This window comes from Desmodus rotundus, chromosome 2 (assembly GCF_022682495.2).
Source record: "Desmodus rotundus isolate HL8 chromosome 2, HLdesRot8A.1, whole genome shotgun sequence".
NCBI lineage: Eukaryota > Metazoa > Chordata > Mammalia > Chiroptera > Phyllostomidae > Desmodus > Desmodus rotundus.
This window is the reverse complement of record NC_071388.1, coordinates 205,027,870-205,045,837: the sequence shown is the minus strand read 5'-3', so window position 1 is coordinate 205,045,837 and position 17,968 is coordinate 205,027,870. Positions and strand designations below refer to the sequence as shown.

At 49.6% G+C, this 17,968-nt stretch overlaps 1 protein-coding gene across 7 annotated transcripts in view; it reads right to left on the bottom strand.

Moving 5' to 3' along the window:
• The window catches only part of DGKD (diacylglycerol kinase delta), a 97,904-nt gene that overhangs the window by 29,949 nt on the left and 49,987 nt on the right, over window positions 1-17,968 (bottom strand). For 5 of the 7 annotated variants that reach the window (XM_053919223.2, XM_053919225.2, XM_053919224.2 and 2 more), the window contains 6 exons: window positions 3,199-3,303; window positions 2,820-2,952; window positions 1,909-2,015; window positions 1,476-1,601; window positions 1,239-1,341; window positions 408-570 (listed from right to left, as the gene is read on the bottom strand). In XM_053919223.2, coding sequence (XP_053775198.1) covers window positions 408-570; window positions 1,239-1,341; window positions 1,476-1,601; window positions 1,909-2,015; window positions 2,820-2,952; window positions 3,199-3,303 — 737 coding nt within the window. Of the gene's footprint in view, window positions 1-407; window positions 571-1,238; window positions 1,342-1,475; window positions 1,602-1,908; window positions 2,016-2,819; window positions 2,953-3,198; window positions 3,304-9,403; window positions 9,436-10,733; window positions 10,920-17,968 lie in introns of those variants that run through there. The other 2 variants (XM_053919227.2, XM_053919228.2) reach the window with 2 other exon arrangements.

Sequence of the window (17,968 nt, the reverse complement as noted above, 5' to 3'; positions counted from 1 at the left end):
CAACTAACTGTTAAGAGTGGGCACCTCTGCAAGTGGAATTTGAGGTGGTGGTGGTTCAAGAAACAGTCTTTATTTCCTATTTTAAAATGTATGTTTGAGCCCTGATTGGCACGGCTCAGTGGGCTGGGCACTGTCCCACAAACCAAAAGGACACCAATTCGATTCCCAGTCAGGGCACAAGCCTGGGTTATGGGCCAGGTCCCCAGTTGGGAGCGTGCAAGAGGCAACCAATTGATGTATCTCTCACATATTGATGTCTGTCTCCCTTTTCTTTCTCCCCTCCCTTCTCTCTAAAAAATTAAATAAATCTTTCTGAAAAAAATGTATGTTTGAATCTTTTAAAAATAAACATGCATTATCTTCAATTTTTTTTTAAACTCCAGGAAAGATACATTGTACAAGCTTACCCGAGGTGTGGTCCCCCATTCATGAGGTCAAAGACCTGGGCAGGGTTCAGCAGCTGTTTGAATCTTCTGAGGAACTTCACACCCTGGTTGTCCCCACTTTTTGAATTGACAAAGACCAACAAGGGGCTGGTGCAGGATGGAGGACATGTGGCCTTCCAGAAGCCTGGATGTGAGGGTAGAAAAGGGCAGAAGAAAACTGGAAGCCATGAAAGACAGAAGGGCACTCTTAATCATGCAGGGAGAAATCACTCCGAGGCCCTGGAACTCCCAGGAAACCAGTAATAAGCATACTTCCACACCGCCCTCTGCACAAAGAAGACAGTGAGGACCCGCCAGTCTGCCATCCCTGCACAGGGATTAGAAAGCTCACAAGGACTGGGCACTTCAAGGCCCCATCCTTTCTTCTCACTCTAAACCTGAAGAGCTGGCTTCCTCTAAGACACGTGCCCCAGTTTCCCACCTTTCCACCCACACTTACTAATGCATGTCATCCTGTACCCTCTGGACGAGTGACAGTAGCCATGGACAGCATGCAAATTACTATCTGCCACTAGGTGGAGACCGCTGACGGAGACACAACTTCAACAGCTCCCGTCAGAGATACACAAGAGTCCTCTACCAGTTTCTACTCACACCTTTAATGGACGTGCTGGCCTCAAGTCCTAAGCCTTCCCAGTGGCCACCAGGACACCATTCACCACCTGTGTACAGGAGTGCTCTCCCCAGATGCTGGGCCTTCCCTCCTCCCAACCACATCTCAAAAGCACAACACAGCCACTGCAGAGAGGGGAAGGAGAACGCACAGAGGAAGGGTGAGTACATGGTACCCACCATCAGAATCGATGCTGTTGAGAGCCGTGGGAGGGATGACTGACACTTTGCACAGGCCCAGCGGGCACTTGGTCACTAATGATTCCTTACAAGCTGTGTGCACCTGGAACAAGAATCCACACATCACAAGGGGTCACAGCCTGCTTCACACGTGGCCTGCAGCTATGGGAGGCATGGGCTGGCCTGCTGTCCCCACTGGGGCCCTGACAGGACCCAGGAGGGGCCGAGCTCACTCACCATGGCCTTGCACCACAGGCAGCGCCAGTCCTGCAGGCGCAGCACGCTGCCGCAGGTCTTGTCACACACCGTGCACTTGGCACTCACAGGCAGGTTTCCTTCCAGCCACTGGTGAGGCATGGCAATCTGCAGACCAAGCAGAACACGCACTAGGGATGCGTCCCAGTGCCCCACACACAGGGCACCACAAGACGCTGGTCAAAAATGCTCCACGACAAACTCAACCGAGACATCTGCTCAACACAGGCAGGGGGAGGACAGGGCGGTCCCACCCACTGCGCCTGCCCCAGCACAGCATGACGCACAGGGACTGGACAGAGCCCCCAAATGCAGAGAGGGAACAACTTGGAACCACGAGGAAGAGAACTAAGGAAGAGGGCTGGTCCTCTTGGGGAGGGGGACCACACCGGGTCGGCCGGTGCTCTGTGCATACCCCATCCTCGTCCTCGATGATATCCTTCCCGATGGAGGCCAGTGTGGTCCACTTGCAGTTATTGGTTGCACGCACAGCACACCGTTTGTGGGCCTTGAACTTGCACACTGTGAGAGAATGAACACATGTACCTTCAAGCCTCGCTCATGGCAGCTGCTTCCCATATTGAGGAGATGGCCCGGTGGAACTCCCCAGGCCTCTGGACAGTTGGAACACAGCACTCCCCATGTTGGAAACTAACCACTGGGACACACGTGGAGGCTGATCTTGGTGACAATGGGCACCCAGGACGGCCACGGCCAGCAGACTTTCGGGGAAGGGCCAGAGAGTCACCAGCTCAGGCATCACGGGCCATGCTCTGTCTCCATTCCAACTGCTCAGCCTGCCCGGCAGCCCAAGGGCCGCCAGGGACCATGTTTCATGTATGGACACCAAAATGTCCATTTCACATGATTTTATGTGTCACAAAATAGTCGTCGTCTTGATTTTTTACCGTGTAAAAGTGTAAAAACATTCTTAATTTCCAGGCCACTAAAACACAGGCGACAGGTGGAACCTGGCCCAAGGGCCACCGTTCACCTCTCTCCGCTCCTGCCCTCCTGCTCTGGAAGACAACAGCACATCTATCCACAGCCCGTGTCACCCACAGGGGGCACAGCTGCACTGGGCTGACCGACAGTTTCAGCTCTCTTCCTTCCATGTCCTCCATGTTTCCTCTCCGTGTCTCCTCATTATCACTTCCCCTCTCTCCTTGGCTCCATTACCATAGAAAACAATTTATCAAAGACTCCTTGGTAGGTACAATAAATAATCACGGGGAAATCACTTGACTCCTGACAGATTTGAGGTGACTATGTTTGAACCTCCAGGGTCAGGACACCTTTCCCAGCAGAGTAACACATGGTTGGCACCTTCACAGGACAGTCCGTGGGACGTGACCCCAGACAGAGCCTCACGACACACGTTGCAGTAGGTCGGCCTCGCGTGGGAACAGGCGTACCAGTTGTGCATCCCGGAGAAGTGGTCCATGCTGTACTGGGTCGGCTGCAGGAAGGACATAAAGACGGCAAAGGTAAGGGGAACCTCTGACATTCTTAGAGCAGGGTTCAATCAAGTGTCCAGAGGAGGAGAGGAGGAGGGGTTACAAAAGGCAGGGTCACAGCAGGATGGGGCGACCTTAATTTACAAGGAGCATACTGAGAAAGTGATTTCCAGAACTGTCCGACCCACACACGAGAGGTACTCAGAGGGCAGAATATTAAGAAAAGTGCAACAAGAAGACTTTTCTACCTCAAAATGTTCCCGATTCTGGACAGTCTTCAGAGCTGCAATCCAGTCTTCCATTTCTTTCCTGTTGTCCGCACACAAGATGAGTTTCCTGCACGGAGTGATGACCTAGAGGCAGGAGCGTAGTCAGCACATCCGTGAACTGAGTACAAACACTAACACCATTCAGTCGCCTTTAAAACCGACTTCCACTGTACATATTTTAATGAAGAATAACTGTTTAATTCAGATATTTTAGTGAACAGAACACTAAAGACCAGGAACAATCTCAAACCAAAAGACAATCAAATTCAGTTTGTACATTCGCCAGAAAGAACTCATGCGGACGTGTGTGAACTACTCACTACTCGGACACCGCAGTAAGCCACAGGCGACATTTTACAGGACGGAACACAGCTGGGATTGCTCCAGCACAGACGCGGGCTAGGGAGAGTCTGGTCCAGGTCACCCTAAGGACACCGTGAGCACTTCACATGTGCCACGCGTCGAGGTTCATGTGCAAAACCTTTCGACGTCCGACAAGGACGGCAACCACCCACTGCGTGCAGGGCCTGAGCAACTGACTCAACTGGAAACGAGGTGGCGAACCTCGTAATAATCGACAAATCAAAACAAAACTACATCCATGACATATAAAAAGTTCTTATAAATCAACAGAAGATATTCTTCTTCTAGAAAAAAGGCATAAATTTACATTTGAGAGAAAATACAAAATGGCTAATACACAGATAAAAAGATGCTTAACCACTCTAGTCATCAGGGACACAAATGAAAATAAATCATTTTTTACCCAACAGAACAGCAAAGTGTTAAAAGATGACAGTTCGGTGTTGACAAAGACACAGGAGAAGAGAGCTCTCCTCAAGTACTGACGGGAGGCAAAGAGGATACAAACTTTTTAGAAAAAACTGACCATGTCTATCAACATTTTTAGGTTATGACATCTTACTTAACTTTGGTTTATAGTGATGTAAAGCATCTACACGGTTCCAAAGTCAAATCTACAAAGCAGGGTACATGCCAAAGTCTGGCTCTCGGTCTGTCCCCTCCATCCTGGTCCCTGCCTCCCCCAAAGGTAGCCCTAAAAAATAAATAGAACTACAGTTTACCCTTCCATCTTTAAGATGTTAGCTAATACAAGTATATTTTCATATTCCCCCTTTCAAAACAGGAGCGCTCCCCAGACACTTCACCACCTCTGTTCTTCCTCCCTCTGAACCCATGTCCTAGCCCTCGCCCCTCAGCAGCGGGTGCTGGTCCCTCACGCTTCCCGCAGCTGCCCAGGGGCCTGCACTGGGGAAGCGCCGCGTCTATGCGACCGTTCCCTGCTAACGGACATTACGGACATTACGTTGTCGAAAAGCCTTTGGTGCAGTAAATGGCACAGCAGTGTTAGAGCCTTTGCATGGGTCTGTGCGCTTACCCACATGTTTGGGGGATACATTCCCAGCACGGCCCTGACAGCGTAAATGCACACGTAACTGCTAGCTGCTGTCAGGTGCCCCTCCCCAGGGGCGGTGCCGTTTTACAGTCCCACCAGCAGTGTCAGGAAAATGAAGCTTCCCCAGGGATTCACCAGTAACATTTGTTATTTAACTTTGGATTTCTGCCCATCTTACAGCTTTAATTTATATTAGGAAGACTCAATTTAGGAACACCCAATTTAATGATAAGGTGATCATGTTTCTGGCTCAGAAAATATAAAAACAGTGTTTTATAGATGGCCTCTTCTGTGATTTCTCCATAAACCACCTACAGAGCTTTTAATCACGGAAGGGGATAATGAGAACTGGGTCACAAACCACGGGGCTGTTCACTCTTTCACGTAACCAGGGTAACTGGCATAACTACATGCAGGGGGCCAGGCTGGGTTGTGGAAAGAGGCAAAGAGAGTGTAAGGTGAGGGGAGACTGGAAAATAGAAAATAGAAGACTGGAGAAGTGGGAGCCCTCCAGAGGGAGGTGGGAGGTGAGAGCCACTCTCAGATGCCCCAAGAGCACCGCAAATAGTCAACACCTCAGCACTGAACACACCCATCCTTCCACCCAGCAAACGCTTACTGAGTGTCCGTCCACTCAAAGACCACAACAGGCCAGGGTTCCTACCCACACAGAGCTCTCTCTGCCTGGGGAGACAGGCAAACGAGAACTTTCAGACACTGACATGTGCTGTGAGGAAAAAGTGGGTCGTGTGCCTGGAGCTGCTGGGTGCTTTGGAGGGCGGTCGGGGCAGGCCACAGGAGGGCTGGGCGATGGGCAATGGCTGGGTCAGTGCTTAAGGGTGTCTCATCAGTACCAAATCCCAACAAGCACTTCTTTTTATTCACTCCGGGGTGAGTGTTAATATTTGAACATTTTTATCAGCATAATAATTTCAGAAAGATACTATACTTTATTTTGCATAACTTGGGGACTATTTTAGGAGTTAAGCAATAAAACACTTACAGAAGAGAACAATGCGATTTTTCACGTCCTGTTCTATTTTAGGTCTTGTTTCTACTACTCCCATGACAACCTGTACAAGATGAAGAGTCCACATTATTCCAGAACTCAGCAGATGGAGCTCTGGGCCCTCCATCTCCACGTGCCAAAGAAAGGAGGGGGTTTACTGGGTTCGTGGGCACTGGGCACCACTGGGCAGCAAGTTATAGACAAAACTGTTACCTTTGAAGATGGTGAGTTACTGAAACAAACAATAAACGGTGTCATTTCCTCAATCTGTACAGTTATTTACAGGGACTGAAACACGGACCAACAGATAAATGCTTAAGAACCTGGTGTTCAGCTTTTTCAGAAGCACTGGTGCCTGTCTGAAGCCTCAGACAGACTTGGGGCTAAGCCCCACTGCCAGGCTGGGAGACGTGGGTGGGCCATCTTTGTTTCTCCGCTGGGAAAGAGGGAGGACAAAAACTACCTGACAGGGCTGTTATGAGACCGAATGGAACCAAATGTGGACAGAACAAAGCATAGGGCCCAACACAGTGTTCAGCAGACATCCCTGGGTCCGCAGCCCTGACAAGCCGTGCGAGCTGGCGCAGCGGCCTCCCCTCCCTGTGCCTCCATTTGCTCATCTGAGAACAAGGGCTACTACTAACGGTGAGGCCCCATGCCAGCGTGGCGGCGGGTTACAAGAGGGGCCCCGGGAGATGCTGAGAACAGCACCTCACGTGTAAGTGCTCCACCCGCTGCCCCAGTCACTCTCAGCACCACTGCACCCTCTTCCCTGCGGACGTCACCTTCCTGAAACTCTCCTGGTATCAAGAGTCCACCTCTCAGAGCATGAGAATCGTCGCAGAAGACTCCCACCCACCAAATAAAAACCAGTCTCTGCCTCTCTCCGATCACACTCTGCCACCCAAGACAGAATCCACATTTCTCAGCCGCCCACAGGCCAGACATGACTCCATCACCTTGGATGGCTTCCCCTTCCCTGGGTCTCCAGAGCTCCCCAGCAGCCTCCCAACCCAGGGGAAGCCTCCCGGACACAGGCAGCAATCCTACACACCCTGGGGCCCACGGGTGAGACCAGTGAAGCTGGGGGTCCTTCTCAGGAAGAAAGCAGGAGGCTTTCTAAGAGACATGTCCTGGACAGGGCTCCCTGTTCAGTCCCTTTATTTGGAGACAGAGGAGTCAGGACAGGACAGAGGCGAGAAGCAGGTGCTGGAGGACACCTTCAGGTTACTCCCTCGTGGCCGCTCACCAAGTTCACAAAACAAAAAGAAGGCAGGGTTCAGAAGGGACGCTCTCAGGAACACCGTTATTTTGCTGTGTACAATGATTATACACCACGGGTATAATAACAGGTAGAATAATCCCATGTATAATGCGCACAAAACATGGGTGTATATTATGCATGGCAAACTACAGTAATAAGAGTGTGCCTCTGTCTGGATTGCCTCTGCTAGAAACCAAGAATGAAGAAACAATCTAGAACTATCCCAAAATCAAGCCTTCACACAGAAAAAGCTTTGGAGACCATACAATTTTTTGGTCTTTATTTTCCAAGCAAATTTGTAAGGTAAGAAACAGCTCACAAAACTGGATCGACTTAAAAATCAAACGCAAATGAAAAGCAGGGAACAGCATGAACAGGACAGGACAGATGAGCGGCATCAGGCTGGGCGGGCCAGGGCCCAGGGCTGAGATAAGCAGACTCGTTATCGAGGGAAGGGGTAGAGTCGCACCCCTGAGCAAGACCGCTGCGTGGAAACCCACAAATGCGAGAGAAAGCACATGCCCGACCGTGTGACCGGGAGGACCAGAGACAGAGTGAAGTGAAAAAGGAAGGAAAACAAAGAAATGGTAGAAGCTGAGACAAGCCAGAGGAGCAGTAAACAGACTAAATTCTTAGACTCTTGCTGGAATTTTCTGAGGTTAAAGGACCTTAAAAATCAGTAAGAAAAAAAAAAAAGCAGAACTAAGAGAAATGAACAAAAGACTTGAACAATGCATTATTTCACAAATGGCCAGTAAGGTGCTCAACTTCAGGAGGCAGCTGAAAGGTGGAAACTGGAACCCAGCGTGTCCGCCGTTCACTGCGGCAGAACTGAAAGGACAGAGGTGCCCAGTGCGGGGAGCATGCGGCACAACTCGCACCCTCCTGTACTGCTGGCGGGAGGCAGCTTGGTGCAACTGCTGGGGAGACCAGTAAAGGTGATGCTGTACCCCCTGTGGCTCAGGACCCCCACCCACATCCCGGCAGAAAAGCAAACGTGCCACCCGCACCAGGACAGCAGCCCTGCCCTTCACAGGCTTGCACGCACACAGCCCAAACCCGGACACCAGTCTGGCGGACGAGCTGGAACACAGTTGCACCGCGGGGGCCCTCCAGGGCGATGAGCATGAGCCTCCCCACCCTGGCCCCACCCTGAAGACAGCAGTAGCAAAGTGATGACTTTCACAACGCCGAGGCCAAGGGTGATGGAAGCATATGAAGACTATGAGAGACTGGCAGAGCTCTGTTTTTAAAAAGTGTTAGAAATGAAATATTAAAGTGTTAGAAATGGATCTTAAACCTATGAAAAGTATTCACACTTACTCACAAAATAAATGCAAATTAAAATTATGAGACACCTTTTTCCCTCCCAGGTAGAGATCAATAGTTTGGTAACACGCTAGTGTACTCTGGGGCTATGAATTAATCCAACTCCCACGGAACACTGGGTGAGGCCGAGCACACTTTAAACTACAAACCTCTGTCTTAGCATCAGTGCTTCTATGGATTTACCCCACCAACATCTCTCCTGAGAAGTGACGTGCAGCACAGACACGGTTTTCACAGCAACATTCATGGTACAGACAAAGGACTGGAGACCACGGGATGGAGACAAGACCGGTAGGCTGCATAAATTACAGCGCACTCCCACAGTGGAGCATCACACGGCCACTAGGCAGATGAAGCCGCTCTGTCCTCCCACACTCACAGGGACACCCTGTAAGATGCGTGGTTCAGTGCTCACAGCAAACTGCAGGGATAGTATGGGGGTATGAGAGTAATACTGGTCACCTCTGAGGGGCGGGAGAATTTACTTACATCTTTTTATCCTTTTGCATTCTGTGCCATGTACATGAATTGTCTATTCAAGAAATAATTATTATTTTTTAAAGTCTTAGGTTTAGAATATATGCTAAAGACCAAAAAAAGAGCTTTAAAAGTTCTATTTGAAATAAGAACTTTTGCCTCCATCCTTTCAAAACAATGACCTTCCAGGAAAGATAAGAAAAAACCTACATACTTAGATACCCCACATGAATCTCTGAGACCCAAGCCAGACCTTCCAAGGCCCTGGGAAGAATTAGCAAGAGGGTTAATCAGCGACAAGCAGAGATGTCTGAGAAATCAAGGAGAAAAAGGAGCCCTGCTAGAGACGTGCAGATGTGACATTTAGGTGGACGAGAACATAGACTCCTGAATTACAAACATACTAGCTGACAGGACAGGGACAGCAACAGGAGGGTCTTAGACATGGTGGCAGCCACCATGGTGGGGCACTCAGTAGTCTTGGAAAATTTCTAGGTATTTACATGCACTTGCTTGTTGTATCTTCTCTGCAACCTACCTAAGTAGATATTGAGAGGAAACTGAGGCCCACCAAGTGCCCTGCCCAAAGCCCCACAGCTAATGAAGTAGGGGACCGGACACCAGGCAGGTAGGCTCTAGGCCAGGCTCCTGACCCCTCCCACCGCACCCAGCCACATGAGCTTCCCACCTGGATTCCCGAAAGATTGCTGTGTGAACAATGCCAGGAAAGTGGGGCCAAAGGAGGGGAGGGGCCGGCACTCCCAAGGAGCTCTCCCAGGTTCACTCCGAACGAGCCACTTGCTTTCTGGCAGGAACATGGGCTTGGAGGACCAGTGCAAGGACGATGTGGACATCTCACTGAGTCATCTGACCGCCGCCCCTCCCACTCAGACCAGGTTTCCCAAGAATTCCAGAGGTCGATGGAATCAGACCTGAAGGACGCTGATGGGGCAGTTCATGACTCACCAGCAATGTCCCCCTGTCCAGAGGTTCCTAACCACAGATCCGGATGTGCCCTTCATGTGTAAATGAGATCTTAAATGACAGAAGACCAAGACCCTGAAAACTCTGTCATGCTGGAGCCACGGCCAAACCAAACAGCCTCAGCAGTAATAACTGTGAGGCCCTGAGCCTGGGACGGGACACAGGCCACGCCGAGCACTGAGGATGTGCCGCCCGGACAGGAGCTCCTCAGACAGTCTCGTCAGATTTCATGGATCCAAACAAGTGTAAAAGTAAGCAGCAGACTTCTGCTTCTGGGAAGACGGTTAGACGCACTTTTCCGTACTTCTCTGGCTAAGTACAACTAAAACCCTGGATATTAGATTGGAAACAAACATGAGCAGACTGAAGGGTACAGAGAAGAGGGCAGACAGACTAGGGACTTTGGGGCCAAGGAATGACCCAGTGCTGAGTTCCCTGGGTTCTCTGTTTGTCCCAGACATCCCAGATGTGGAGCTGAAGAAGCCACAGCCAGAAACATCAATGGACACAGAAAAAATTTTAAACCCCCCCAAAACCTACTCTCTCTAGCCACATGACCAGGACAGGAGCAAGACACAAATCAATAGCAGTACAGCATCCAATAACCACTCTGCTCCAGCCAAACACCACGAAAGCACCACAGCCCCCACGCCAACCCCGCCAGACGGTAACTGGGAGCTCCAGCACCCCGGGTGCTGTCCACAGCTGGCCAAGCAGAGCCAGTCATCTCTGACCCTATGGTGTCAGAGGGTGTGCTGAGGCAAATACGCACAAGAAAAGATATTCAACGTAATTATCCATTAAGGGAATGCTGATTAAAATGAAATCACAATGCAACATTACTATACACATACTAGATGCTTAAAATAAAAAGAGCACAAGGAGAAACTGGCTCACATCGTTGGCGAGAATGTAAAGTGGCACAGCCACTCTGCAAAACAGTTTGGCAATTTCTTTAAAAACCAAACATGCAACTATGAAACAACCCAGCAAAAACAGACTTGGGCATCTATCCCAAAGAAATGAAGACTTACGTTCACACAAAAGCCTGTCCACATATGTCTGTAACAGCTTCATCCATAATCACCCCAAACTGGAAGCAGCCTGCATGTCCTTCAGGGTGAATGATTAAACAGTCGGTGGTACGCCCAGTCCGCGGACCACAACTCAGTAACAGAGAGAGCTGTGACACAGGACCCGCAGGGCCCTCCCTGCAGTTATGTCAAGTGACGGGCGCCAATCCCTAGAGGTTACATGAGGTGCCATCCCATGAACGCCCCTGAGATGACAGAATTACAGAGATGACAGGTCAGTGGTTGCCAGGGTTCAGGCGGGGACTGGGCGTGGCTATGACAGGAAACCAGAGGACCCTGGTGGAAATGGAAACACTGGATCCCGACCACATCTGTGCCGACATCCCAGCTGCGCTGCTGTGCTGTGTTCTGCAAGGTGTTACCACTAGGGGAACTGAGCAAAGGACCCAAAAGGTCTTTGTATTATTTCAAGTCTGTGTAAATCTACAATGCTCTCCAAATAAAAGGTTTAATTAAAAATAAGTAACTACATTAACAAACAACATTTTCCCACATCTAACGTTTAGATGAGGAAAACAGGGAGTAATTCCGGAACAATGCTCTATTTCTTAAGGACAAGGGCATCTGTGGTCTCAGCACAAATTGAAAGTGTAATCTTATCTCATTAAATGGGCAGTGCGAGCTCATGAAACACCTGACTTGCCAAGAAAACAGTATGCGACACACCTTTGGCACACATCCTTAGAGAAAACCAAATTCTCTCCGTAGGCCCAAGTCCGAGTGAGTACACAGGAGGGCCACAGGGCTGTCCCCCCATGACACGCAGCCTGGTGCTCAAGCCTGCACAGGACAGAGCCCAGAAATGGCGGGACTCGTTTCTACACATGACAGCGCCTGAGGAACCAGTGAAGCTGTGCCCCACAGCACCTGTGAACCCTGGGTCCACCCACACAGCGTACTGCACTTCCTCAGTGGGTGGGCCGGAGCGTCCCTCCAACAGCCAGTGCATTCTGGGAGCAACCAAGACAAGAGCCTCTCCCCCGTCAGCTCCAGACCCACAGATCCCACTGCCCACCCAACAGACCCCTCTGAGGTCCTGCTCACACATCTAGACGTGTCCTCATGCTGATCCCCCTGCCCCCGCTGGAAGGCCTACCCTCAACCTCACTTCCTCTCCCACACTCAACCCTCACCACCTTCAGGCTCCGAAGTCCTCCTGTCGTCTCAGGAAAAATTTCATTTCAACAGACAGACAAGATCTCTGCTCAAATACAGACAGGAAATAAATAACATAATAAAGAAGTAAATTACATAGCATGGAGAGTAGTAGCTGGTAATAAGTCTGAAAAAAAAGATCAGAAAAAGGAGGTCAGGGCCAAGGTAGGCCTCCCTGGGAAGGGCTGGAAGGGCTCAGCAGAGAAGAGCTGGGCAAGGGCCTGCAGCAGGAGCGAGCCTGGGGCGGCCACAGAGCGCCCTGCAGCACCCACAGGAATAGGGGCTCTTAGTCTGAGTGGGATGGGAGCCATGGAGCTTTGGAGCAGAAGGCTGCTGTCTGACTTAGGTTTAAAAACATCCATGGTCGCTTTCTTGAAAACGGTGTAGGGGCCAGGATGGAAGTCAGGAAAGCCTTAGGGAGGAAGCTCTGGGATCCCATCAAGAGATGAAAGTGGGGTGCACTCTAAAGTGTCACAAGAGCAGCAGGGTCTCCTGACAGACTGACTGACCCCCCCCTGAACAGCTGGAGGAGAGGCCGCCCTCCTGGGACCTGGGACAGGACGGGAAGGCTGTGAACAGGCTCGGCAGCGGGGGGTGGGGATCGGTGGTTCAATTCCGGACATGTTGAGACTGAGGTGTCTATCCGAATCATGCCCATGTCCAATGTCTTTTTTTAAAATTCTCATTCGAGGACATGTTCACTGATGTTTTTTTTTTTTTAAACAGGGCAGGGGGGAGGGAGGGAGAAAGAAAGAAACATCAATGTGAAAGAAACATTGATCAGCTGCCTTGAAACTGCAACTCATGTAAGTGCCCTGACTAGGAATCCAACAGGTGACCTTTCAGTGTAGAGGGCAATGCTCCAACCAACTGAGGCACACCGGCCAGGGCCTCATGCCCACATGCCGTATCTCACCCATGAGGGCCTCACCTCGCCATCCAGCTTGGCTGCACTCAAACAAGAAACGAGGTCACGCCCAAGTCCCCACTGCTGCGGGTGGTTTCTAAAGTCAAGTTCTGGAGAGCAGTCTGGCTCTCTCGTCCAGCTGAGGATGTGCACACCTGGCAAGTGCACCCTCAGAAACACCCTCCAGTGCAGCTCGCGCCCGTGTCCCCATGGAACCTGGGGACACACACATCGACAGCGGCACACTTTATACATACGCCACAAAAACTAACAGTTGAGCGCTGAGGTTCTCAACTTGGGCTGCACTTATAAAGAGTCCTGAGGTTTACATCCCACTCCCCATTCCCCAGAAGTTCTGATTTCATCTAGGGACCAGGAATCAGTTGTTTTAAACCTTGAACCACTTAACTAAAGGTAGATACAGCCAAATGGGTAAGTCTCAGAAATACAATGCTGGGTGAAAAAAGCAAGTTGCACCATTTATTCAAAATTTTAAAGCTGGCTAAATAATACTACATACTGTTTCTACCTACACATGAGTAATGAAAGTATTAAAAACATGCCATCAAATAATAGACAACAAACTCAGCACAGGGATAGCCCCTGGGCAGGGAGGGCAGGCACCAAGGTAGGAAAGGGAAGACAAAGGACTCTAAGCTTATTCAGAATGTTTCTTTCTCCGGCTTGGAAATGTGCATAGTTGTTCATTATGTTAATTTTTGAATGCCTGAAATAGTTAATGGTTTCTAAATTTTTAAATGTTCTAGCCCTGGCCAGTGTGGCTCAGTTAGTTGGAGCATTGTTCTGTAGTCTGAAGGGTCAAGGGTTCGATTCCCAGTCAAGGCACAATCCCAGATCACAGGCTAGATCCCCTGTCGGGGCGATTGATGTTTCTCTCTCATGCTGAGGATTCATTCTCTCTCCCCCACCCCCAACCCCGCTCCCTACCTCCCCTTTCCTCTCCCTCTGAAAGCAGTGAAAAAAATGTCCTCAGGTGAGGATAAAAAATAAATAAAATTGTAAGTGTTTTGGCACAAATATATGCTAAAATACAGAAGCCAGAGCTGGAGACACACATGGTATGTCTTGTATTTATAGTTTATTGTATTTATGTATTTATTTATACACACAAATAGTATAGAGACTTTACTATACCATATAAATTTATAGTTTGCCTTGCCTTTAGAGTTCAGCCTTCTGAAAGGGAAAGGGCCAGCCTGAGGCCATGCCTGCAGACAGAGGCTGTTGGCAGGGGCAATCTCGGAGCGCAGCTGGTCTTCATGCCTGCACACACACGGCCCTCCAGGCACTCCTGTGGCCACTAAACACCCACAGGCTCCACAGGCTGCCCTTCAGTTCCGGCAGACACAACTGTGCCTAATCTGCCTCTCAAATGTCTCACCCTGGAGTAGAGTCCTTCATCCTGAAGAGCTGGCTGAGGGTGTGAAACTAAGAGGGATGCTTTATACGAAGGAGAAGAGGGAGGTACTGGCGGGACTGCTCACAAGGAAGCTTTAGAGACCAACAAAAAAACCTATCCGAACACAACCCCTCTTCCATGAATCATTAAGGTGGCGGCCACTGGAAGCTGACATCAAACTCTGGAAGCTTTTGAGGACCCTCAAAGCACACAGTGATGCATGTCACACAGCTCAAAGGACAAGCCAGCTCAGTAAGTCTCAGTGAGGGTTACCAGTATGTGGCACAGGAGGCAGTACTGCACAACGGTTACAACAGACTGAGCCGCTGGTGCAAATGACTAGCCTCTCTAGGCCTCAGCTCCTTCACCTGAAAAATGGGTAACAGCGCCTGCCCCTCGGGTCGCTCTGAGGGTGAGGGAGACAGGCCGTTCTTGCTGCTAGCAATGGGAGCTGTAACCTGCTGTCCCCAGGCCCAGCACAGGTCAGAGCACAGGAGATGACACATGAGAGCAAATGGTTGGCTCCCCAACTGTTCCTGCAGTGGGATGGCAGAGCCAGCGCAGACACCTGGACTCGGAGGAACTGAGCAGCCCATGTGAACATCTAGTCAGCACCTGCCTAACGCACTGCCCCAACACTAAGGATGCAGATCATCCACATCTACAGCAGTATGAATAAGGAGCAAGCACTCCACCTGGGCAGGTGACTTCCAGGCTCCACAGTGCTTGTTTTGGGGATCTGGGGTGAAATTTGTCCTGTGACAAAGCTCAGGCAATAGAAATTCATCAGAGAAGCTTACCTGGCCTGAGGTCTTTCTATCAGGCCAGGCAGGGACTAAAGCATGTTTCCTGCATGTGGGTGAAGTCATATACCAAGCAGATAGCTTAAAAAACCCCAGCCTTCCACCTGTAAGAAATACAAAAGACAACCCCTCTGGAGGTGCACCCGATCATCTACCATTCTCTCCACTCCCTTCATTCTTAAATCCTTACAGTTTACCTTCTTTCCCACATGCTTCCCATGTTACCTACCATCACCAGGAGCTCTTACCTGCTGCTCATCTCTCTTTCAGGACATTGTCCAACTGTTCAAAATGTACCAGAACTGGGGACCCAACAAAAACGAAAACTGAGTTTTAAAATTAATGGACAAGAATCTGTGGGCCACCAAAGCAAACCAGAGACGCCAGAGTGACAAGTGAGCCCCGTGCAGGTCAGCCACTGATGGCAAGTAGACAGGGATAGTGCTGGGAGAGGGTCAGGAACCTGGAAACGCTCTCCCACACATAGCTCCCTGGCCCGCAGGGCCTGGAAAGGTGGCTGAGAATAAGCATCTGGCACACTCAGTAACTTCTGTCACTTCCTGTTACTCACATCCTGCTGTTCAGATGCTGCCCAAAATGCTGAAGGAATCCCTACCTTGAAGCCCCCTGAGACCCAGGCTATTCAAAACAGCTGGATGTGCGTAGACAACGCACTTCCTCAGGGAGAGCTGTACAAAACACAAAAATAGACACACACAAACAAGCCTCTGGAGATCCCTGTGCAAAAGCAGCCCCAGGATGCAGGTCAGACCTCCAGGCATTCAGTCCTGCCTGCTGCCCCACCCCCAGAGAGGGCCAGGCATGAGCTGCCGATGGGATTCTCTCCTCCCTGAATCCACACCTCTCCTCCTTTCAGAGCAGCTTTGGGGCCAAAGGGGACAGGGGGTCACCACTATAGCTACTGACCCACTCAGGGGCGCACAGCAGACAGTCAAAGCCAAGCAGCCTCCACCGGCTCTGCGCCACCTGCCAGCCTTCCTGAGGACACCGGTCACCAGGAATGCAGGACGCCCAGGCACAGAGCAAAGCCAACTGGGTCAGAGGTTAAAATCACATGTAATCTATCAGGCAACAGATTTTTTAAAAGGAACAAAAAGTAAGATGAAGCCAAAAGTAGTAGCAAAAACTGAATTATGGAAACCATATTTGAGGTTACTCATCTATTCAGCATTTCAGCAGAGCTTCCTTCGTTATGAGGCTTTGCGGTGTGTTCAACGGGGGGGAAACCTTACACACAGATCAGCGCCCACCTTGAGCAGGGGTTTGGGAGGCAGAGGGCCCTGGGGGGAGGGGCACCATCACCAGGAAGGGCACCAGGTGTGGAGGTGGTGCCCTAGAAGGGATTTCCGCAACAGCAGGTAGAAAAGAGGAACTGGGCCCAAAGAAGGCAAAATACAAACAAACAAAACCTAGTGTTGCCAACAGCAGAACACTAGAAATAACCTAAAATCTCCAAAAACTGGGGAGTGGTGAGATAAATTATGACTCAATCATATGACGGTATACCTTAGAGCCAACTTTGAAAGGATGATAAGACTGCCTATTTATGGGCATAGATGTCCGTAATGTGGTCAGTTTAAAAAGCAGATTACAAGTTAGGATGTGTAACACTGACCCCACTGTTTGTAAAACTTAAGCGTATGTACTGATATTCATAGGAAACACCTAAAAAAACTATTTGTCGATAGCAGGGTTTTTTGACCTTGGCACTATTGACATTTGGGGCAAAACAATTCTTTGCTGCCCCCACAACATTGAGGGACGCTGAGCAGCAACCTTGGACACACACCAGTAGCATATGCTCCCCACCTCCCACCTTCCACCTCCTGCCCCAAATGTCTCCAACTGCCAAAGTCCTCGGTGGGCCAATCTCACTTCCCCACCCCCTTATCCCACCAGTGTTTGAGAACCACAGGTTTCTGTAATAGTGTGGATATGTAGGATCTCATACTTTTGAGTGTTTTTTGTTTGTTTGGGGTATGGTACTTATTCAAACAAACATGTTATTTGTCTTAAAGTAAATAAGAACAATCTTAGCATAGGTAAAATACTACAAGTGCTTTTGCTATAAGGCAATGCGGCAAACCTTCACAATCTATAAAAGGACACAATAAAAATAATAAGTCTCATGGGAAAGGATTAGTTGGGACAGACCACTCAAAACCTATGCAACTTTGTAACCAAGCATTAAAAAACCACAGCAATCTGCCCTGGCTGGTGTGGCTCTGTGGATTGAGTGTAGGCCTGTGAACCAAAGGGTCGCTGGTTCCATTCCCAGTCAGGGCACTTGCCTGGGTTGCAGACCAGGTACCAGTAGGAGATGCACAAGAGGCAACCACACACTGATGTTTCTCTCCCTCTCTTTCTCCCTCCCTTCCCCTCTCTAAAAATAAATAAATAAAATCTTAAAATAAAAACAACAGCAGCAATCCTAATAAAAACATAGTATATAAGGAAATACTACAGTAAATATAGAACTTCACCTTTTAAAAAAGTGAAGGAGCATGAAGGGTGAGAGTTGCTACAGCTGAGTTACGAGTTTTGTGCAAAATGTACAAAGATCTGAGACACAATAAGCAATTCCAAGGCAGAGTCTGCAGGCTCCAACCCAGGGCTGTGCTCCCCCTCCGCTGGCCCCCTCCTGCTCCTGCTAGTGTCCCAGCTGGGCCAGCACACTTTTTGTTAGAGAAACACACCACAGCAAAAAGGATTAATTGCATCTCCCTCTTGGCTACTGCACAGAGGAAACAATGAGCTCCAAGTCATTAGCTCAAACTAACATTATCCCAGTGATCAAGAAATGTAATTCAAAATACCCTGGCAGTGGATTGTGGAGATGGAGGGAGGAGAGTAGAAATGCTTTGGCAAT